Source organism: Gobio gobio (genome assembly GCF_949357685.1).
Source record: "Gobio gobio genome assembly, chromosome: 22".
NCBI lineage: Eukaryota > Metazoa > Chordata > Actinopteri > Cypriniformes > Gobionidae > Gobio > Gobio gobio.
Window position 1 is genome coordinate 10,578,914 of NC_137118.1, and position 22,112 is coordinate 10,601,025.

General features: G+C 39.1%; 2 protein-coding genes across 4 annotated transcripts; one reads left to right on the forward strand and one right to left on the reverse strand.

The window, feature by feature from the left end:
• The first annotated feature begins 781 nt into the window (after positions 1 to 781).
• On the forward strand, positions 782 to 6,256 carry stoml3b (stomatin (EPB72)-like 3b). The gene is made up of 7 exons (XM_079804132.1): positions 782 to 915; positions 2,170 to 2,273; positions 3,217 to 3,289; positions 3,551 to 3,633; positions 4,186 to 4,389; positions 4,498 to 4,632; positions 5,775 to 6,256. The coding sequence occupies exons 1-7, from the start codon at positions 861 to 863 to the stop codon at positions 5,961 to 5,963; spliced, it is 843 nt and encodes a 280-aa protein (XP_079660258.1). The 5' UTR covers positions 782 to 860; the 3' UTR covers positions 5,964 to 6,256.
• Positions 5,976 to 14,007, reverse strand: slc46a3 (solute carrier family 46 member 3). Of its 3 annotated transcripts, none has more exons than XM_079804129.1 (7): positions 13,797 to 13,991; positions 13,375 to 13,570; positions 11,064 to 11,699; positions 8,757 to 9,003; positions 8,569 to 8,652; positions 8,212 to 8,368; positions 5,976 to 6,547 (listed from the first exon to the last, which is right to left on the reverse strand). In XM_079804129.1, exons 2-7 carry the CDS (start codon positions 13,555 to 13,557, stop codon positions 6,448 to 6,450), a joined length of 1,407 nt encoding a protein of 468 aa, XP_079660255.1. In that variant the 5' UTR covers positions 13,558 to 13,570; positions 13,797 to 13,991; the 3' UTR covers positions 5,976 to 6,447. The 3 variants fall into 3 exon arrangements, with proteins under 3 accessions (XP_079660255.1, XP_079660256.1, XP_079660257.1); XM_079804130.1 differs by having other exon boundaries at positions 6,105 to 6,547; positions 8,212 to 8,301; positions 13,797 to 14,007; XM_079804131.1 differs by having other exon boundaries at positions 6,106 to 6,547; positions 11,259 to 11,699; positions 13,797 to 13,942.
• Between the last annotated feature and the right edge of the window lie 8,105 nt (positions 14,008 to 22,112).

The following is a 22,112-nucleotide window of genomic DNA, read 5'->3' on the forward strand; positions in this document are numbered from 1 at the left end:
TTTAGTTACCTGCTATTATTTATTTAGAAAAGTGATATTAATTTACCACCAATAATGTGTTGTTGTACTAATTTCTCCTTTTTGAATGTTAGAGAAAACTTGGCAAGGTAAATATCGCTTGTGAACTTATTCAGAGAACTGATATTAAATATTACAGATTATTTAAATGTTGATTTACCCAACCCATACTGTTGGCCACGTAGCAGAAGTGAAATCACCCCTTTAATCTTTTCCATGTCATGAATCACAAGACTCCATTATGACTAGTTTCCACTTGACCCTTCGTTCCCTTTTACTTGGCTTTATGCAATATAACCATGACCAAGTTCCAGTGTGTAAGGTGTAAACCATGAATGGAAATCCTCACAAGACTAGATATAGGTAATACATGGGTCATATTTATATAGTAATATAGTTATAAAATTCATTAGAATTATCTGCATTAGATTTGCATTTAAAAAACAATTTAGCAGTAAACATTACAACTGAATTTTTATACTGATTTACCTACCAGGCTGTTTCATAATTTGCTGATATGGTTTATTGGTTTTGCTAAGTAAAACAAGGAAATGTTTTTAAAAACCAGTTGGAAAGTGTATTCAAATGGGGTGAAGCTTGATGGCTTAAAACAAACATGGATGTGTTTCAGAGAAATCACATTAATCGTAACCGCTTCATTAAAAACATCCGCTAGATATTGCACAGTGATGATAACACCATTAGGGTCTGTAAATGATCTTCTAATTGCATTGTATGCAAGGCCACACCCGTCATAGGAAGTGCTTCAGCAGTACAAATCCATCTCTCAGTAACACAAAGCCAGTGCAGCGCAAAGCCATCCTGTGTAGCAGCACAACTACATGGAAATGGAGTCTGAGGTGGAGCGCGGTGCCCAGAGCAAGCAGAATCTAATCGGTAAGATGATCTCTGTTTCTCTCGGTCCCTGAACTCTGGACTTTAACATGCAATGAGTGTGTTATACAGTAATGTAGTAATCGTCTTCTTAACTAAAACTGCTACAGCACTTGAGTGCATTATGGGTTGCTGTTGACTAAGGCTGTATTCCTTAACTATCATCAGTTAGGTTTATATCATTTGCATTAGTGTTTGAGTTGCAAAGCAGTCACATTGCCACACCGGTTTACAATTGTACTTGCATGAGGAAAGACAAAGAAAGAAACTTGCAGTACATGTATCAAGTCAAACAGCTGTTGGTGATATTTTTAGTATTCCTAGTCAGATCTTGTTTTGATATAATCCCCAGGAACAGACAAGAAAGGTTAATTAAGTTTGAAGTTAATGGTGTTACATGCACATAGCCTGTTGCAATATAGGGAAGCTCACAGGATAGTAACCGCATGACTATTGACTACGGAGAAATGATGACTGTCAGAGAACCTATAATATATTATGAAATATTTTCAAAATGTTGTAGTTTTGGAGTTGGCCCATTTTTTTCTGATTTGAATAATGGCATCCGATTAAGAGTGGAGAACATTGTAATAGTGTAATAGATTGCTCTGAACGTTTCGACACAAAATAGTCTATGACTCTTGACTGTATTATACGATAAACATTACAGTGAGTCATTACATTAACTGCATGTGAACTTGATAAAGTAAAATGTGGAAAATGTACACACGCGTGTTAATATTTCTCTTAAATGATTATGATAGACTGCATAAAACATGAGCATAAAACATGGCCTTGGTTGCAAATTGTTGAGTGTGTGGAAAAAATGAGTGTCGGCTTATTCATCACACTTACTACATATATGATAAGTAATAAGGGGGGTTGTGGGACAATGTTCACCCACCCACCCACTCATAAAGAGCCACCAAGAACTGATTTATGATGATGAGGGTCTCCCTGGTGACACGTTTATCTGAGTTACTGTTGATCCAGTGAGGGGCCGATATTTAATGTCTTGGTGTAAAGTGCTTTTACTCAGGGTTAAAGGTTTGAGTGTCATGGATAAGTTGCTAGTTAGAGAGAGAGAGCACCTCTGCAAACAAAACAACCTGAATAAAATGCTCATTTTAAGTTCAGTAGTCAACTGCTACACTTTGAAATTGACTTCTTTTTGTAATATATATAATTTGACTTCCTATTTAACTTCTTTTTAGTCATGTGCTGTTTGTGAGAATGACTGTTGTTCTGTTGTTGCAGGTGAAGATAATGGGGGTTTGGGTTGCTGTGGGTGGATCCTTGTGATTATCTCTGCATTTTTCAGCATCTTAATATTTCCAATCAGCGTTTTCATAGGCATTAAGGTATGAATCACAATTGGACAAAGAAAACAGATAATCTTAAAAAACATGTATTACTACGGCATTACTAGGTTCTCTGGAACCAGTGTTTTATCATTGAGATTTACTGTCATTGACACTTGATTCTGATTGGTCAATTGCATTCTTAAAGGGATAGTTCACCCAAAAATTCCATAATTTACTCACCCTCAAGCCATCCTAGGCGTATATGGCAATTCTTCTTTCAAACGAATCTGAATTATATTTAAAAAAAAAAAAAAATCCTGGCTAATCCAAGCTTTATGTGAATGGCAGCCCAAAATGTGAAGCCCAAAATGTGAAGCCCAAAAAGTGCATCCATCATAATATAAAAGTGCTCCACGTGGCTCCAGGGGGTTAATAAAGGCCTTCTAAAGTGAAGTGATGGGTTTGTGTAAGAAAAATATCCATGTTTAAAACTTTATAAAGTAAAATATCTAGCTTCCGGTGGACTGCCTTCCGTATTCAACTTACAAAGAAAGTGTAACACCTCACGCGGTTCAAAATGCTTGCGCCACGTCCAACGTCATCGTCACGCCAGTTGCGCTTTTTCTGTAAGTTGAATACCGAAGGCGGTGGATATTTTACTTTATTACGTGTTAAATATGGATATATTTCTTACAAAAACCCATCGCTTTGCTTCAGAAGGCCTTTATTAACCCCCCTTTAGGGTGAGTAAATAATGGGATCATTTTCGTTTTTTGGGTGAACTATCCCTTTAAATATTTTTGACACTAAACTATTACTGACGCCTGTTTTAGTTACTGACAATTTATTTATATACTCATTTATATTATAATTTTATTAATCATCTTATAAAATAACAAATTAAAAAAACATTCCTGAAGTATTGCATTTTAACAGGAAGCAGATGCCTTTCACCTGCTGTTGTTCAAATGTTTTATATGCGTTTCTTGCTGTTTTATAGATTGTGAAAGAGTATGAGCGTGCTGTCATATTTAGACTGGGGCGGATAACAGCTCGAAAAGCCAAAGGACCAGGTAAAGATCAACGTTTAGTACTTTAGAACTTAGTAAAAACTACTGGCATTTTCTAAGGCAAATCAATGTTTACCTTGGACTTTCCTCTGATATACACTCCAATTGTTTACACCAGCTGAGGACATTTAACGTTACTGACTTCTAAAAACAATAACAAGCTCAATATCCTGTACAAGGAGTCAGTTTAGGACAAATAATGAATCAATGTGTATGACACAAACTTATAAAATTAAAAAATGTCACCTGGAATCTTGTGTCTAGGAATCTTCTTCATCCTCCCCTGCACAGACACTTTTGTCAAAGTGGATCTGAGAACCATCTCGTTTGACATCCCTCCCCAGGAGGTAAAGTAGAGTTAATTGAGTAACTTGCATTTACAAACAAAACAACAACAAACAAAAATGGTCTATTATTCTGTCTGTCTATTTTTCCAGCAAAAATAGTTCCAATCGAAGTAAACGCGGACATAACTGCCAACTTCCACGTTTTGTTCCTGAACGAAAACGAATCCGTTTTCGAACGAATCGTTTGTATGAATGATTCAATGACTCAATCATATGGAAAGCCACGTTTCGTCCTTTTGTTTTTAACTCAAGTTTAAGGCTGAATTCGGAATATCATTAGCATAGGCCTACTAATTTTACTATTTGTGCCATATAAATATATGGGAGAAATAGTGATAGCAGTAGCCTATATGCTATTTTTTTGAATGACTAAATGACTCAATGAAGATGTTTCATTATTGAATGAATCTGTGTTTTTGAATAATGACTTCAACAGTACAGTAGTATAGCGTTTAATACAAAATATAGCCTACATTTAGCCTATTTATGCAATGCAAGACTCACACTTAGCATTGACCAAGTTGCCACATTTTAATTTTTGTTTACACCTAGATATTGACCAAAGACTCAGTGACCATTTCTGTGGATGGTGTTGTGTACTTCCGTGTGAGTGACCCTGTTTCCTCAGTGGCAAATGTGTCCAATGCGGATTATTCCACCCGCCTACTGGCCCAGACCACCTTGAGAAACGTCCTGGGGACCAAGAACCTGGCTGAGGTCCTTTCTGACAGAGAAAGCATCTCCCAGAGTATGCAGGTGAGCATGAAAAAAGATAATGGTGCTCCCAATTGTGAGTCAATTATAATTGCAGGTCTAATTCAAGTAGATATGTAGGTTGTCCAATAATTCTTCTCTCTGCTACAGGCTACTCTAGATGAGGCCACAGATTCGTGGGGTATCAAGGTGGAGCGGGTGGAGATTAAAGATGTTAAACTACCACAGCAGCTGCAGAGAGCTATGGCGGCCGAGGCTGAGGCGTCCCGTGAGGCCAGAGCCAAAGTGAGCATTACAGCCACACCTTCCTAATATATGTCCTAATGCAGTGTTTCCCAACCGGGGTGCCATCTGACGAGCGCAGGGGTGCCATGTAAAAGTCATTCAAATATTTGTTTTTGATCAAATTGTTCAAATAATTCTCTCTTTGTAAACTTTGTTCAATGCATGCGAGTGCTGCCGTATGTTCAAATATGACCAGTCATTTTCGCCGTCATCACCCGGGTGTAGTGCCAGAAGCAATTTTTTTACTGTCTATGGCCAGAAGACGCGAATGAGAAGTCGCGCGCGCTGTGAGAAAATGTGTCTCTGTGCACTCATCCGAGAGCGCGCACACGTCTCACAGCGCGCAAATATTGAGTTCTCTTTCAAGTCTTTCTCTTGAACGGACAAACTCACACAAAAAGTATGTCAACATGTCCATCTTGAATCTTGATGAGTATTCTAGCAGACATGTTTGTATATGCCTTAAGTAAACTTTATACAATCGAGAAAGATGACGGATATCCGTGCAATACTCCGCATTAGGTCTTAAGGGGCAGTAGCCTTTACTGCTGTCTGTTTAATGTCAAACAACAAAAGACAAGGACATCACTCACTGCTCTTGACTGAATAGCTTTTGTAAATTTAATAGGATTAATCTTTAATTTATACAGTCAAATATGCAATGTTATTTTACATTTGATCAATTTCTGTATACCTGAAAACTAATGTTAGACGTAGACCTACCTGAAAAGCATAGTTTATTTTATTAGTATCTTTGCTCAATAGTATTTATTTGTGCTGCTGCTTGTATTTAAATAATTTGTTCTTATTATTTTCTTTATTTTATTTGACAGTAGTCCTTTTTTCACTGAACCGTACCGAAACCGTGAACCTAAAACCGTGATACAAACCGAACCGTGAGCAATCTGTACCGTTAAACCCCTAGCGTAACATATGCGAGGGGGTGCCACAAAATGGAGAATTTTCAAAGGGTGCCATGACTGAAAAAAGGTTGGGAAACACTGTCCTAATGTATTTCATGAAAACAAATGACAACACCACCTGCCCAAGGAAAAGCCAAACGACATGCAACATTTGATTCCTGTGTGCATTAGCTCTGTTTGTGATGCCACACCCTCATAGACTGTTTTGTGGTGATGCAGGTCATTGCAGCAGAGGGAGAGATGAATGCATCCAGGGCTCTGAAGGAGGCGTCTCTGGTGATCGCAGAGTCTCCGTCCGCACTTCAGCTCAGATACCTCCAAACTCTCAACACCATCGCAGCTGAGAAGAACTCCACCATCATCTTCCCTCTGCCCATGGACGTCATTAGTCACTTCATGAAGAAATGATCGCTGAATATTCACAGTTTGCTAGTCATTTATTTAGAAATTTAGGTTTTTCTTATGTGCCATGTTTTACATATTTCATTTTTTAACATGCTGTAGGGATGTCATATATCTACAGTATAACAGGAAAATAGTGACGCAACTTAAGGTTTACAAATGACTTTATTTAAAAAATACAAAATATATCAATGTGTTATGTAACTTTCAAATGCCAATTTTATATTCTATATGTATACATACATATATATGCATCAAATTAAATAAAATCTACAGTAAAAACAAAATTTTACAAATGAGAATGACAACATCTTTCAGCTGTTTTTCATCATAAAGAAACATTCATTAGGACCCAAGAAGAAACCAAGGACGTCTACGCTCAGATCAGAGTTCTTAGTTCCAGAGTTTTAACCTCTCCAGTCACACGATTGTTTTCTAGCTTTCCACCAGAGGACACTATTGTCGCGCCAAAGGCTTCCTAGTGTCCATGTCATGGTGGTAGTTCAAAGATTTCTGTGTGGTTTTCCATGCTTTCCTGCGTCAGTATGATGGATTCCTCATTCACATCCAGACCGAGACAAAGAATAACACTAAAGGGAAGATATACAGTTACATTTCAAATTTTAATCTGTGACATTAAACTGATAATATCATTGGAAATGATTTACTATGCACTTACTGTAATATACTTAAAAAATTTCATTATTTTGGAAGGACCCATCATTATTTACTCATTCACATTTACAATAAAAAGGTGGCCTTGCATTAGAATCACTTACCATATATCCTCGGAAAGCTTGGTAAAAGTGCACTTCATATGGACTATTTTTATGGGGCCTTGGGTGGTAGGGATTTTGATTCATCCCAGTGAATTGAATTCAAAGTGTCACTGATTTGTTCAGTGAGCTTTTTAGGTTACGTTGAGTGTTTCTCAAATGGTAGGCTGCATCCTAGTGAGGCTATGTCCTTTAGTCCAGTCCTTCTGAGGCTTGTTTAGTCCTCCTCAACTCAAGAGGAGTAGGTGCGCTTGGCTACGTCACAAATGAGGTCACGATACAAAAATACTATTCAAAATGTATATTTAAATATACAAATACCAATTCATTTTCTGCTCATTCTTTTTTGTGAGTTGAAATGTGTGCAAAGGATTGTGGGTTTTTGGAGTATGCGAAAAATACACTTGACACATCCTTCAAAACAGGTTGAATAGACCCTTTTCACATTTCCAGGGTTCTCAGTAGAGGACGTCGTCATAGTTGGGTAAACTTCTATAGCGGTGAATGGGAGATGATTATAATAAAAAAAGCTAATATAATGGGTAACACTTTACAATAAGGGTGCATTAGTTAACATGAACTAACCATGAATAACACCTCTGTTCAGCATTTGTTAATCTTTGTTAACATTAGTTCATAAAAATACAGCTGTTCATGTTAGTTCACAGTGCATTAACTATTGTTAGCAAGATTTTAATAATGCGTTAGTAAATGTTGAAATCAACATTAACAAAAGATAAATAAATGCTTTATAAGTGAAGTTCATTATTAGTTCATGTTAACTAATGTGGTTAACTAATGTTAACTAATGAACCTTTTTGTAAAGTTTTACCGTAATTTTTGTATTTCCATTTGCGCCAATAGCAAAAGAAAGAATCTGTGAAAGCATTTCTACGACTTTCCAAAAGAGGGAAAAATATTTAACCAGACAAACAGTGAAATAGCAAATAGTGTCGGCCCAAACTTGGTACGCGTGGAATCCACATGTACCAGATGTGGCCCGGATCTGGGCCGCATGTCGTCACTTCCTTAGCCCTCACAGCAGTGTTAATTCATTTTTTGTCATTAACTGATAAGCTAATTTTTGTCGGTACTAGGACACAGCCTTCTGATTGAAAAGCACCCATCATTACTCCAGTCCTACTCTGCCTCGTTTAGTGTCGCTCCGAGTTCCATTCAGACTCAAACCAGCAACTTCAATTAATGGGGCGTATTCATTTGGTAGGCACAGTCAATGAAATGCCCCTTCACTGCCAGCAAACAAATACTATTGCCTTGTCAGTCTTTGAATAAAGAGCACCTATTATGCAAAATTCACTTTTACATAGTGTTTGAACATAAATGTGTGTTGGCAGTGTGTGTACACAACCACCCTTTAATGATAAAAAATCACCCAGTGTTTCTAAGCACTGTCTCAGAATTGACATGTTTGGCTCCATGGTTCCAGTTTAGGAAGAAAATAGAGGTGGGCTACTCACCAGATCAGGGCGGCTGGTATGAGAGTGAGGCCTGCGGCCAGCAGGAAACAAAACCCAGAAAACCAGGACAGTGTAGCTGCATAGATGCTGCTGAACATTGTAAATGAAACACCAACACTCAACATCTCCACAAAGGCTATACACGCAAACATGGCACCTGTACACAAACACACAGGCACAAGGAACAACCTTACACAGCCATCAATAATTCAGAGTTCAAGTGAATTGGGAATGTCCTACTTCTTGCAATGCCTGGATTTATTTTGCTAGGAATGTGGGAATGACGTGCACAAAACTGTATTGATTGAACTAAAATGAAAGTTATTCTATTCTGTTCTGTTCTAGTGAGATTCTTACCTTGCTCAGATCCAGACACTATTTTGGACATCATGGATCGTAGGACAGGAGTGGGCATGATGGACAGCAGCAAAGGCAGCCGCACTGCAATGAATAAAACATACACCATTGTTTCACCTGAAAATAGTCTGTCCATCCATCCATCCATCCATCCATCCAACTCCATAAATGTCCAAACTCAGTCTTACCCAGGAACATGAGCAAGGTAGACTTTGCAAACGCTGCCATGATGAGGCCGGCTGCCACAGACATCAACCCCAGTAGGATGATGTAGGCATCAGGCAGACAGCGGGACAGCAGTGCCACACCGGCAAAACTCACCAGATAGATGGCAGTGGAGAGAGCTGAGCCATAACCCACCAACACCTCACTCCAGCACAGAGGAGTGTTCAGTTCGTACAAGATGAAGATGGACATGCCACCCTGCAGAGCTACCTGTGAGGGACACACACACACACACACACACACACACAAAGTACATACTTGGACAAGTCCACCCCCAAATGTATTCCAGTGATGGCAAAGCTGAAAATTCAGCATCATTACTCCAGTCTTCAGTCACGTGATCTTTCACAAAACATTCTAATATGTTGATTTGATGCTCAAGAAATGATTCTTATTATTGTTATCAATGCTGAAAAGTATGGAAGCTTGTTTCCTCCGCAGAATAAAAAAACATTTAAAAAGGTAATTGGTAAAGGTAAAACTTTTTTTCTCAGAACTGCGTGATATAAAGTCAGAAATGCGTGATATTGTCGCGATTCACCAGTGAGAGTGCCCCAATACCTCCAGAGGGCACTCCAGCCCGGACTGTCAGTCAATCAAGGACTACGTTACCCATAATCCTTTGCCCGGACTCATCATCACTCATTGTTTACACCTGTGTCTCACTTACCTCATTTCCTCTGCCTATATTATCCATGTTCACCTTGTTATTCACGGCGAAGTATTCTGTAACATACTGCTCGAGACTTAAAGGTTGAGGAGCCAAATGCAGCGTTATTGAAGGGTAACCCACAATCGTAGTCAAAAACAGGCAAAAGGTCATACACAGGCAAGCAGTCCAAACAGGCAAACAAGGCAGGAGAGACAGGCGAGACAGGCAAAAGGGTAATCCACAGAACAGGCAAGTAATCCAAGACCAAGAAACAAGAAACAAGGGAGAAAGCTCAGAAATGCCAGACTGGGTAAACCCAGCCTGATCTGCCGGTGATTTGATATCGCCCTGCAATTCAGTCTGGAAACCTGTGCATTCATTTCTACTGCTTCTGTTACACTTTTGCAGGAACCAATCACAGACTGGCTTATCCACCTTGCGCGCTATTGGCGGGTTTAACGCGATGACGGATAGAGAAGGGATGGGTCGTTGCCCGATCACTCCTCTTGTGGTCTGATTGGTTGAAGGACTATCCAATTGCATACAGAGTCATTTGAATTATGCTCGTTTATCAGCCTTTTGTGGTCTGATTGGTTGAAGGACTATCCAATTGCGTACGGAGTCTTTTAATTTATGCTCGTTTATCACGCCTCTTGTTCAGTAGAAAATACATAGCAGACTCCCCAGACCAATGTTCAATCTTAAATTGCGCTCTTCACGACCAATCGCTTATTGTACCCCCAAGTTGTAAGTCGCTTTGGATAAAAGCGTCTGCTAAATGCATAAATGTAATGTAAATGTAAACACTTGGTCTGGTGATAGCCAGACAACAGAAATGCAGTATTACACTTTAGACTTCACAGTGAATGACAAGGTGAACATGGTTTATATAGGCAGAGGAAATGAGGTAAATGAGACACATATGTAAATAATGAGTGATGATGAGTCTGGGCAAAGGATTATGGGTAACGTAGTCCTTGATGGAGTGACAGTCAGGGGTGGAGTGCCCTCTGGTGGTAATCAGGGGCACTCTCACGGGTGAATCGTGACAGATATAAAGTCGCAATTGCGAGTTATAAAGTTAGAATTGTGAGATACAAACTTAAAGAAAAAATCGATTTTTTTCCCCTCAGAATTGGACTTTCATATCATCCAATTGTGACTTTATAACTCGCAATTCGGAGAAAAAAAAGTCGGAATTGTGAGATAAAAAGTCGCAATTACCTTTTTTATTCTGTGGTGGAAAGAAGCTTCCATAGAAAATAGTTCAAAGTAAATCGATTTTTTGTTGTTGTTGTAAGATTATAAATCTCTTTGCCACTTTTGATTAACGTAATGCACTTTTGCTGAATAAAATGATAAAATTCTCTCTCAAAAATAAATAAAATAAATGTGTAATTATTTATTTATTTTTTACTCTGAAGCTGAAACCGGTCATTTAAATTGTATGGCTTGGTTTCAGAAAGCTTATATTATAACCTGTCAATATAACCTGATCATTATTTTTGCAATTCTGTTTTTTGCCACAAGAGACACAAAGTTTGCACACTTCACCTTTACTTATGATGTACCTCCAACTGATGGAGCTTGTGAAAAAGGTCAGAATTATCATAATCACCCTGAAAAAGGCAAAAGCAGCAAGCATGAGCAACAGCACTATGTTCCTTCTCCGTTCGGAGGCCGCAAAGAGCAGGTAGACACCTTGCAGACGGGCGCTAAGAGCTTGAGACTGTCGCAGCCGAGGGGCTTCAGAAACAGGATTTGGAAGAACCAGGGACTCCTTCAAGACCACCAGCACATAGAAGAGGTTTACCAGATGCACAAAGGCCGCGGTGAGGAAGGGCCAAGTGAAGCCAGCTGCTTCAATGTAGAATCCAGTGCACAGAGAAGCTAATCCAGACAAAACCCCTAAAATCATGTCCAGCCGAGCCATTCGGACAGTCTTCTGTCCTTCTGGATCTTCTCCGCAGAGATCGGCCACATAGGCGAAACATCCGCCAATCAGAGTGGTGGGTCCGCCCATCAGGCCTGTTAGGAAGGAGGCAGCTAGCAGGTAATTGAGGCTGAAGGAGAATCTACTGACCAAAACGTAGCTCAGGGAGAACAGAGTGTCGCCCACCAGAGGAGGAACAATGGCAACTTTACGCCCGCAGTGGTCGCTGTAGGAGACCAGGAGCAGCGCGGATATCAGACTGGGAACGAGGAAGCACAGTTCACTCTTGAGGAGGAAAATAGACGTCTCCTTCTGCACTGCCTGAGAGAGGAGAGAAATGTTGGATGTCAGATCATATGTTTATTATCACCCACAAATTTTGACTATTATGCCTGTTAAGCTTAGTTGATTTACTAGTTAGTTTGAAAGAGATGTAGGGAGTGAAAGTGAACATGAAATCGGATAATGGTATTTTAATGTATCAAATGACAAACAGATCCACAACAAGGGCTTGTGAATTGAAAAGGAATTTTCTTACACACACAACATGAGCTCAAGTTTACCTAATATAACCGGTTCTCCAGAACATATTGAGATATGAACATCAACGTAAACGAAACAGTGACTACATAGCAAACAGTTTAGTCTCTGAATGCACTAAATAAACAAAATTAATGTCAATCAAATGAAGATTTGTATTCATACAGTACATTTATTTAATGTAAGCTTAAAATTCAGAGTTGTTTGTTCATTTTTACACACTCTATTATGATTTTTCTTGCATATCTTCTTACATGTATTCCTATTGCTCTTCCATGACAAGAATTTTCAGCTTACATGATGCAGCACAATCTTTCAGTACAATAAGTACTGAGGCTGTTCAATATCTGTCAGTATCAAAATCTGTCAGACATGTTATATATTATATATATAACATGTCTGACAGATTTTGATCACTGAATGGATCATTTTGCATGTGATCCCTCACGACGAAGTTGTGAAGAGTTTGACAGTTTCGCTGAGAATCAACTCATCAGTTTTGATCAACAAGCCGTGTGCATTTAGTCATTGTGCAAATTGTAGACAATTCAATTCGTTTGCGTGCCAAAACAAATGCAATTTGCTTAAATCAATAAGAAATTCTAATCTGATGTGAACAAGAAACTAGTCGTTCAGAGATCTGAACTTATTGTTTTGAGAGAAAAAAAAGTCTCATTCGAGAAAGCGATTGAGAAATCAAGCTTAGCGTCAGTTCTGGCAGGTCACGTTAGTCAAGCTCGCATCAGCTGACTGTCAGCTGATCGCCGTCTACCTATAGGAATATGACGTCTATCACAGCATACATATATAAGCTCCTTCAGTACCATCAGCAGCTATCGCGTTTCTCCAGAGCTCATTTACCCTCCTCCATCCCCAGCTCCTCTTGTCCAGTCAGGATTTGGTATTCTGATTCCCCTTGAATCAGACTAAATTCCCAAATGATTGTGTACTTTTAACATCGACATTAATGATATCTGCAATACATTATGTTGGTTCTCCTCTGTTTACCCTAAGGGGGGTTATCGCTGCTCTCCCTGCTCGTCTGCATGGATGCGCAGGGAGTTCCCGAATTATTGTGTACATTTAATATCGACATTAATGACATCTGCCATACATTATGTTGGTGCTGTTCTGTTTACCCTTAGGGGGGTTATCGCTGCTCTCCCTGCTCTTATCCATGCTAGGCTGCATGGATGCGCAGGGAGTTCTTGCCCAGAACAGAACCATACCGCCAATCCAAACTGTATGCTAATAGTCAATCAATCATCTTTGACGATAGTGGTCCTGACAGAAAAACTGTTTAACAGCTGTCATTGCCATAACACCAAACATTTTAGATAATTATTCCAACAGTTTTTCCAAAAAGTAGCTTTTAGCTTGGCTTATTTTAGAAACAATCCATTTGTTGCTAACTTGTGTTGCCAAAAAATGAAAAATGACGGTTGTGACCTCTCACCTGGTGAATGGTGACATAGCTGTGGTTGTTTGAGCAGTGAGACAGACTCTCTGCAGGGTAGACTGTTCCGCTCAGCTCAAACCACAGCCTACGGTACACATACTGTTGCAGCAGAGGGTAGATCATAAACATGGCAAACGCATACATGCCAATGGCCGGCTCGATCAGGAACACACGACCCATCCCACTTCCTGCTCTACACCGGGGGGGAAAAGGGACAGGAGAGATGCTTGAGAAGACATAAAACAGTGGCTAAACTAATGACAACAATAACAGAAACAAATGAGTTCTATCATCTTTTGTGAATATAATAAAAGCAATAGACAGACAGACAGGCAGATTGACAGATATTCTATGGCATCAGTGTGAAAACATCCTTTTGGAACCTTTATTTATAGAAATATAGATTTAATGATTCTTACCTGTAAGTTATAATGGGAAAAATCTTTATTCCATATTTAAAGCATGTTTGCCTTCAAATCCAAGTCACAGGGCACAGCGAACAGAAAGATCACATCACGGCATGTTGTGTACTGATCTCATTCGTTTGAGACAATAACACCTGTATGACTGAGACTTCCACTCCTTACATTTGTTTGTCAAGACTACAAATCCTCAAAGGAACACACGCCCTCAAAACACGTATGTGTGTTTGTGTAGCAGAGAGAAGGAAGGAAGGAGAGGAAACCAATCAGAGAGTTGGAATAAGTACAAGATGTATTCGGCCATTTCAGTAATTTAAAGATGTTAGAATGTCTTTGCTTTTGATGGAAAAAAAAACAAGTGGCATTTATTTTAAAGAATCATTGCACAAGCACTCTTTTCAAGCTATAAATTCTGAAAAATAAGATAATTTAGTTTAAGTTTGTTTGCAGATTTGGGATTAATGTAAAGACATTTACACACGTTTTAGGGCTTTTCATACTTCGGTTAACCTCGAGTTATCGTCGTTCTAAACACATATTTTAACCCTGGATAATGGAAGATTTTACACTTGTAATTTAGAAGCGGACTTAGCACAGCTTTGACCCGTTGTTATGAAACCCTGATCCAGTGTAAAAGCTAGAATGTGATGCCTAGACGCTTAGCAAACGACAACAATAGCGTGCCGTGTCTCATACTCACGTCTATTGGACAGTCACGAAAGAGCGTATTGGAGGGAAAAATGTAAAATGGTTACAGAAAAAGCAACACATGGAGTGAAGAGGGAAATTACATTACCTTAATATTCCAAAACGGCCATTCTGGATAAAATTGATAGTTCAGCCGCCTTAGGCAATATAAGGATGCGGATTGCGCAATGCTAGATCCTTACACTCTAAAAAATGGGTTGTTTCAACCCAAATTTGGGTCAAATATGGACACCCAGCCATTGGGTAAAAATTTTAACGGTTGGGTTTGTCCATATTTAACCCAAATTTGGGTTGAAACAACCCAGCATTTTTATAAACATACTGCGTGCGGCATTCATCAGACTCCAATCAAGGGCACTTATACCTCAAATATGCAAATAGGGATGTTAACCCAGGGTTTAAGGGTTCAGTCTGGCGGGCTGACATGAGTGGCGTTTACATCTTTCCACTTGGACCATAGCGTCTTACGGGACAAAATCCTGGGAGCATCTGGAGCCTTGACTTGAAGCAGCAATATTTGCATCTGCCCTACATTACCCTGATATAGTCGCCCTTGAGGCTCCTGTAAAAGCCATTGTTTCTTCTGAACCCACTCAGATAATTTCTCAGTTTCTCAAATAATTCGAATGGCAGATCAATTTTATAGAAAAACTAAAAATGAGTGATGTTGATGTGACTTGGATGTGCGTCCTCAAAATGTCCCGTGGTCGGAGTATTAAATTTTGTTAGGGTTGGACATTGCTTTCAGGAGATATAGATTCAGTTCACTAAATAATTTGCAACACTTCAACGAATCAAAATTCTTTTCATAATTCTTTGCCAAAATCCTCGCTATGTAACGGAGGCAAGCTAGAAAGAGCTGTGCATGCATGTAAACTTCACTCCCCTGGTCTCAAGAGACACACTAGCGAGTGACTCTATGGCTAAATCCGAAACAGCATACTTCCCTACTATATAGTAGGCGAAAAACAAAGAAGTATGTTCGAATTCACAGTAAGAATAAGCAAAAAGTATCTGAATGACCTACTTCTTCTGAAGTGTGCATAAGATGGACACTTTACTATCCCATAAGGCCACAGGAGAGGATTTATGAATGGCAGTGAAGCGGCCTAACTGACAAGGGCAACATGGCTAATGTAGTACGTCCAGATAACACTCATACTAAATAGAACATACTTTTTTTGCGGTCGTGAAGTAATTACTTCTTCAAAATAAGTACCTACAAGAGAGTATGCGATTTCGGGTGCAGCCTATGACTGCGGTATTAACGACCTTGTTGGAGTGGCCGCCTCCCATGCCGGGAAACGCCAGTTTGAATCCCATTTGGAGCGGGTCGAGCAGGACTGGTTACATTTGGTGCCGTGACCCAGATGGGAGCGGTGTGCACAGACCTCCGCTGCATGGGGCAGGGGCAAAAGTGCGTTCTGGGGGTGGGGGGTGATTGATTCACAGTGTGAAACAGCAGTTTATAAATACTAATTGTTAACCCTGAGTTAAGTATAAGTGCGAAATTTGAAGCAAAATAACCCAGGATTCCGTTTACCCGTGTTTACAATGACCCAGGGTTAACTAGGCTATTTCAAGTGTGAACACTGGTGTCTTAAAGGTGTCACCCTCAAGCCATCCTAGGTTGCTTCAACAATCTCTGCCATTATAATGCTTGGAAGAGCCAGGACATTTTTTGTATTTGTCTGAAAGAAGAATGCCATATACACCTAGGATGGCTTGAGGGTGAGTAAATCATGGGGTAATTTTCGTTTTTGGGTGAATTAACCCTTTAATTGTTCAAATAGTTTTTGTGGCCATTGTATAGACGCTCACAAATAAACCAAGACATATGAGCATTGTCTTTTGAAACATTTTAATATTCATCCCCTCCCCCCATAGTGAATACAAATGAGTTATATATAAATTCTTTCCATTCCTTAGTATTATATTCTCTATGCTACAGTTACAGCGTGAACCATCACAAGGTGAAAACGTACACGGGGAAGGAATGATCCGCCAAGACAAACATGCATTGATTACTGTGCACTACAACAATAAATAGTAGCTTACAAGCGACTGCAAGTTGAGTCAAAAAAGACATAAGAGAAGTCAAATGTTAGTAAATAGACAGATGGACAAAGTTCATTCGGTACAATAAGTGACTCCACCACTCCCAGTTTACATTGACTGTGTCAGTATTTTCAGGGCTAAGATGACATTCAGTAGTTTAGATGTCCACAGGACAAAGAGTCAGTGTGTCTCAGAACCTGATTCTGCTATTTTATATCATTTATCACCATCTATAGGCTAATGCCACAGTGAAGTCTGTCTTGAGGGCAGAAAGGAAAGATTTTTAAGTATACAAGTAAATACACGGTTACTCCTTATAATAAATGTGGATTAGTAACAATTTTGTACTTGGTTATAAACCATTGCAGGTGCAGTATGATTGTTTAATCGAGGTTGCTGAGGTTTGCTGTTGAGACATACATTTAGAACATAAATATGCAAAGAATACAATTGGGAAATTAAAGCACTTAAAGGGATAGTTCACCCAAAAATGAAAATTCTGTCATCATTTACTCGCCCTCAAGTTGTTCCAAACCTGTATGAGTTTCTTTGTTCTGCTGAACACAAAAGAAGATATTTTTAAGAATGTTTGTAACCAAGCAGATAGAGCAACCATTGACTACCATAGTAGGGAAAAAATACTATGGTAGTCAATGGTTGCTCTCTCTGCTCATACAGGTTTGGAACAACTTGAGGGTGAGTAAATGATGACAGAATTTTCATTTTTGGGTGAACTATCCCTTTAATTTATAGTTAAAAAAAATATGTAAAAAGTTCAAAAGAATAAGCAAACAAATTATTTTCCTGCATTACTCCAGATATTAGAAGCATATTAACTGTTTGTAAGGCTGCTGTTATGTGAAAACCCTTTTCATTTTTGCTACTTTGCGCATTAGATGAAGGCACATCCCTGAAACATTTGTGTACTTGCTGTAGTGAATCAAGATGAAATTAATTTGTGAATTTTCTATTGTAAACAACTTACTAGGCTAAGCTGATCTGCTGTTAAAAAAGAAGTGCTTTTAAAAAATTGGGTGGTATATAATGTTATTGTGCTTGACAGGAAACATCCAGGAAACTCATTCGCATCTGCGCCAGAGTAGCAAAAATGGAAAGTTAACATTGACATTGTTTATCACAGTGACAGAAGCAAATTAAATTAATTCATAATGCAAAGCTACATAATTTGAAAATGCATTAGAATTAGAATAAAAAGCATTTCACAGTAATGAAAAAAACAACAACATTATAAACTGTAAACAATAGTGTCTCAAATGAAGGAAAACATCTGCAAATACATATTTGCTGTGTGTGGATTTTTTTAGATTGCTGGTCTTGAATAGCAGATTATTGTACTTCTGTGTACGATACCCTGTACAAGCACCAACTGATAATACGATAGAAAAAATATTATCAGTGAAATTTACAAAAATTCTCCTTTGTATCAAAAGGTTGACCATTGAAAGATGTATCAATTGTATAAACACACAAATAAAAAGAAACCAAATCCAATTTTTCAAAATTTCAAAAACGTTTGAAAAAAAAACAAAACACTTTTTTCTTTGAAATATCAAAACTCACTTTGCATGAGGAATGTCTTATTTTTCATTTAAAAAAAAAACTGAAAACTGCCTTTGAGACAGAGCAAAATTATTTCCCTGAACTTTATCATACACAACATTTAAAGACGCAGTTACATTCTTTTCTAGTTCACTCACACAGAGAAAACTCTCTCTAGGTTATGCTACACTCTACAGAGGTAATACAAGTGTTAACCAGCATTACAATAAAGATAGCTTAAATCCACCCGTGCCTCCGTAAAACCTTTCCACGCCTGGTATAGGATCTCTGACAGGTGTGACGTGAGGTTTAATTGCTATCCTATTACTATGGGTAAAATATTGTCCTCAAACATTAATAAAAACATCCGAGGTGGAAGCTATCATCCCCAGGAGTCCAAGTGTCTACCCTAACATGACAACTATCCTAGGATTCACATTAAGAATGGAAGACTTACATCACATGCACATCAAGTAGCAAAATGTCCATTAAATTACAAATTACTAATAAAAATTACAACTACGATTTACAACATTTCCTGTAGTCGGTACCTTTACATTAGCTTGATCTCCCTGTTTTATGTCATGCATGAATTGAGAGCACTTGCTTTGTCAGGAAGAACAGACATGATGCTGAAAAGTTTTTTGTCTAGTTAACCAAGCAACCGTTAAAAGCTGGCGCAATGAATCTGTGCCACGGGAGGTCTCGAAATCATGTCGGCAGGCAAACTGAACTGTATGAAGAAACACTTGCTTGGAAAAAGCTGGTTTTGACATTAGCTGGATTCGTATTTTGATGGGTTCAGGAAAACATCTGCCCATGCACCAGAGGCATCGCAGCTTGTTAAGACAATGTGAAGAGGCCTTAACACTGCAAAAAATCATTTTCTCAATCAGCACTTTTTCCTGAAAAATATCTCAACATTACACCTTTTTTATTATTATACACTACCATTCAAAAGTTTAGAGTAATTTTTTATATATAGATATTTGTCTTGGCAAAAACTGTTGGTAACAACTCCCATTATTCAAAAGTCTTGTGGACACATATCTATTGTGTGTTTTGAGGCCTTAATTTTAAAGCAATTTTTTTTTTTTTTTTTCAAAAATCATGAATAAACATTTTTCTCTCAAAAATACAAGCATGTACATACATGTTGCTCACATATTATGGCAGCCCAGTTTGTGCTGAATACAGTGTAATTACACTTTTATAAGCAGCTAAAAAAAGCACAAATGTAAAGAGCATGTCAAAACTTCTAAAGGGCCCCAAAACAGCTCAGACTCCTAGGGGTTAAAGGGCGGTCTAATGCTATTTCATGCATTCAGACTTATTTACACTGTTAAAGAGCTGGATTCTCATGCTAAACATGGCCGACATTGAATGAGAACAAAAAATTAGTTGGATGTATAACGAATATGTCTGTTCCAAATACAGTCCTACAGGGTTTGTATACGTTTCAGAAAGTATTTTTCGAGTTGAAAAATAGTTCAGCTCTGTGTAGCCGCGTTTCCACCGCAGGAACTTTCCCCAGGAACTAGGACCTTTGGGGTGGTACTCAGTGTGTTTCGACCGCAGGAACCAGGGTCTAAATGAAGTTCCGGGAAAATATTTCCCCCTCCAAACGGCCTTGCTCACGAGGTAGTACTTTTTCAAAGTTCCGGAACTTTCGGGGGTGGGACTTGGGCGCTGAACATGCTGATTGGTTGAGCTCATGCGGCATTTTATTTCAATCGGCATTTTTAAAAATCTTGCGAGGTTCGTTCTGCGTTCAGTAAATATCAGTCTTGCTCAGTCCGATGGCGCGCGTTGTCCCAGCAATCGCACGGTCAATGTCCGTAATAGCTGATAATAACATACATTGTCTTATTTTAAATCTAGCTTTACGAGCTTTCAGAATACGCTTTAATATCAGTGCTCGTCTCTTATCCGCCGTTTTGTTAATTACCTCTTTAGTAAACCAATACATAACTAGCAAAAGCAGCGCTGCTTGCATCTCCTCCATACTTGTTATTGTTGCAGACAGTATCGCACAAAAATTATTACTGTCGCCCGCAGTCCCACGTCTCTGGACTATTTTGCCTAATCTTCACGGTACTTTAGACCGCAGTGGAAACGCAAGCAGTAGCAGGTCTGGGGGGAAAAAAAAGTTCCTGGTACAAATTGTTCCGGGTAATTTCGGTGGAAACGGGGCTTAAGATGTCATAAAAGTCGGAATTTCTTGTATGGCCACTTCTCCCGGATGAGTGTGTGCACACACACGCACACACACCAACCAGAGCAAGAGCAAGAACACGACCATCAACGAGCTTCGTTCGGGTTACAGAAGCCGTTGGCAGCGCTGCCATTTTGTTTTTAGGCCCACAAAATCAACAATGTCCCTAAAGAAGTGTGTTTTTGGTTTTGAGGGAGAGATAACCTTGTTCAGCTTCCCAAAGAATCCAGCATTAAGGGAACAGTAAGCAGTTTGTTTTTCCGGAGCAGCAACGGAGTTCTGCTAGCCTGACAAGCCAGACCCACATCAAGATGTTGGGTCTGGGAACACACCATTAGCAGGGCTCAATCTGAGGGGCGGGATAAATGGTTGTCTTTCAAATTCCCTCTGCACGCAATAGGATAGTGCTACAACCAACCAGAGCAACAAATACGGTGAAGCGGAGCTAGTTTATAGATTAAACTTTCGGAGTATCCGGTCGGCAAAACTCCGAACACGTCTTCCATTTTTAAGAATGACTTCAGTGCCGTTCTTTGTTCTTTTCTCAAAGAAAAGCTTAACTCCAAGTCTTCCAGAGTCGCGGCCAAAGCCGATTCGAAAGGCCGCTGTTCGCCAGCTTCTTTGTTTACAAGTAGCACGCGGAACCGCCGCAACTCTGCCGTCATTATGTTAAGCCCGCCCACCGACTCTATACACGATGTGATTGGCCTGACCAGAGTTTGTTTTTTTCCAGCTCGCAAGCCAACAGAGAGTTGCTAGACGCCCTGGATGCAAATTAGATTTGCGTCTATATTTCTAGGCTAGAGTTCTGCAAGTGTGTTTGTTTGTTCCCGGTCATGAGTTGAAACCGCAGGCGGTTAGTGAAACTGCATCAAATGTCTGTTTTGTTGGCAATCGGCGCAAAAGTGCATATAATGCAAACAACATGAACGTATAGTGAATCAAAAAGTATGTGTGTGCTCTTTAGCTCCTCCCACTGCACACCTCCACGAGCTCGGATGTTTTCGGAAAGAATCAGCACAGCTTATCTGTCGTTTATAAATATGATAAAACTAAAGACACTTGGGAGATATGAAGGATGCAATACTACTCTATAGGTACTCAAGATTAACATGAAACTGAGGGTGTTATGTACCCTTTAAATAGAAATGAATGCTTTTATTCAGCAAGGATGCATTAAATTGATCAAAAGTCACAGTAAAGACCTTTGGAATGTTACACATTTCATATATATACTGTTCTTCAAACTTTTATATAATTTGATCATGGTTTTCACAAAAATATTAAGCAACATGTCACATATATAATCCGTTATGGTCGAGTTTCACTGTGTTCAGTTCGGTTCCTGTTTGTCTGCGTGTCCTGATATTTGACCCAGTTTCCTAGTGTGCTTAATTAATGATTCCCTTCACCTGTCGTTCGTTAATTACCTCATTTAGTCTGTGTATATATGCTCCCTGTTTTGTTCAGTTCCCTGTCCGGTCTTGTCTTTGTAGTGGATGTGTTACCCCGTGTTTCTGCCCTCTGTTCTGTGGATTATTGAATTAAAAGACTATTTCCTTGCATTCTTCATCTTTGTGCGCTCTATATACAGCCACACGTGACATGATAATAATAAGAAATGTTTCTAACCTGTTAACTGTCACCCCCCTTTTTGAAGATATACATGAAGATGCACTATCCAAACTTAAATGGTTGCAATTCAATAATGCTTTGGAATATAGACATAAGTTTGATCTCATTTTAAAGAAGACAGTCAGCAGATTATGGCT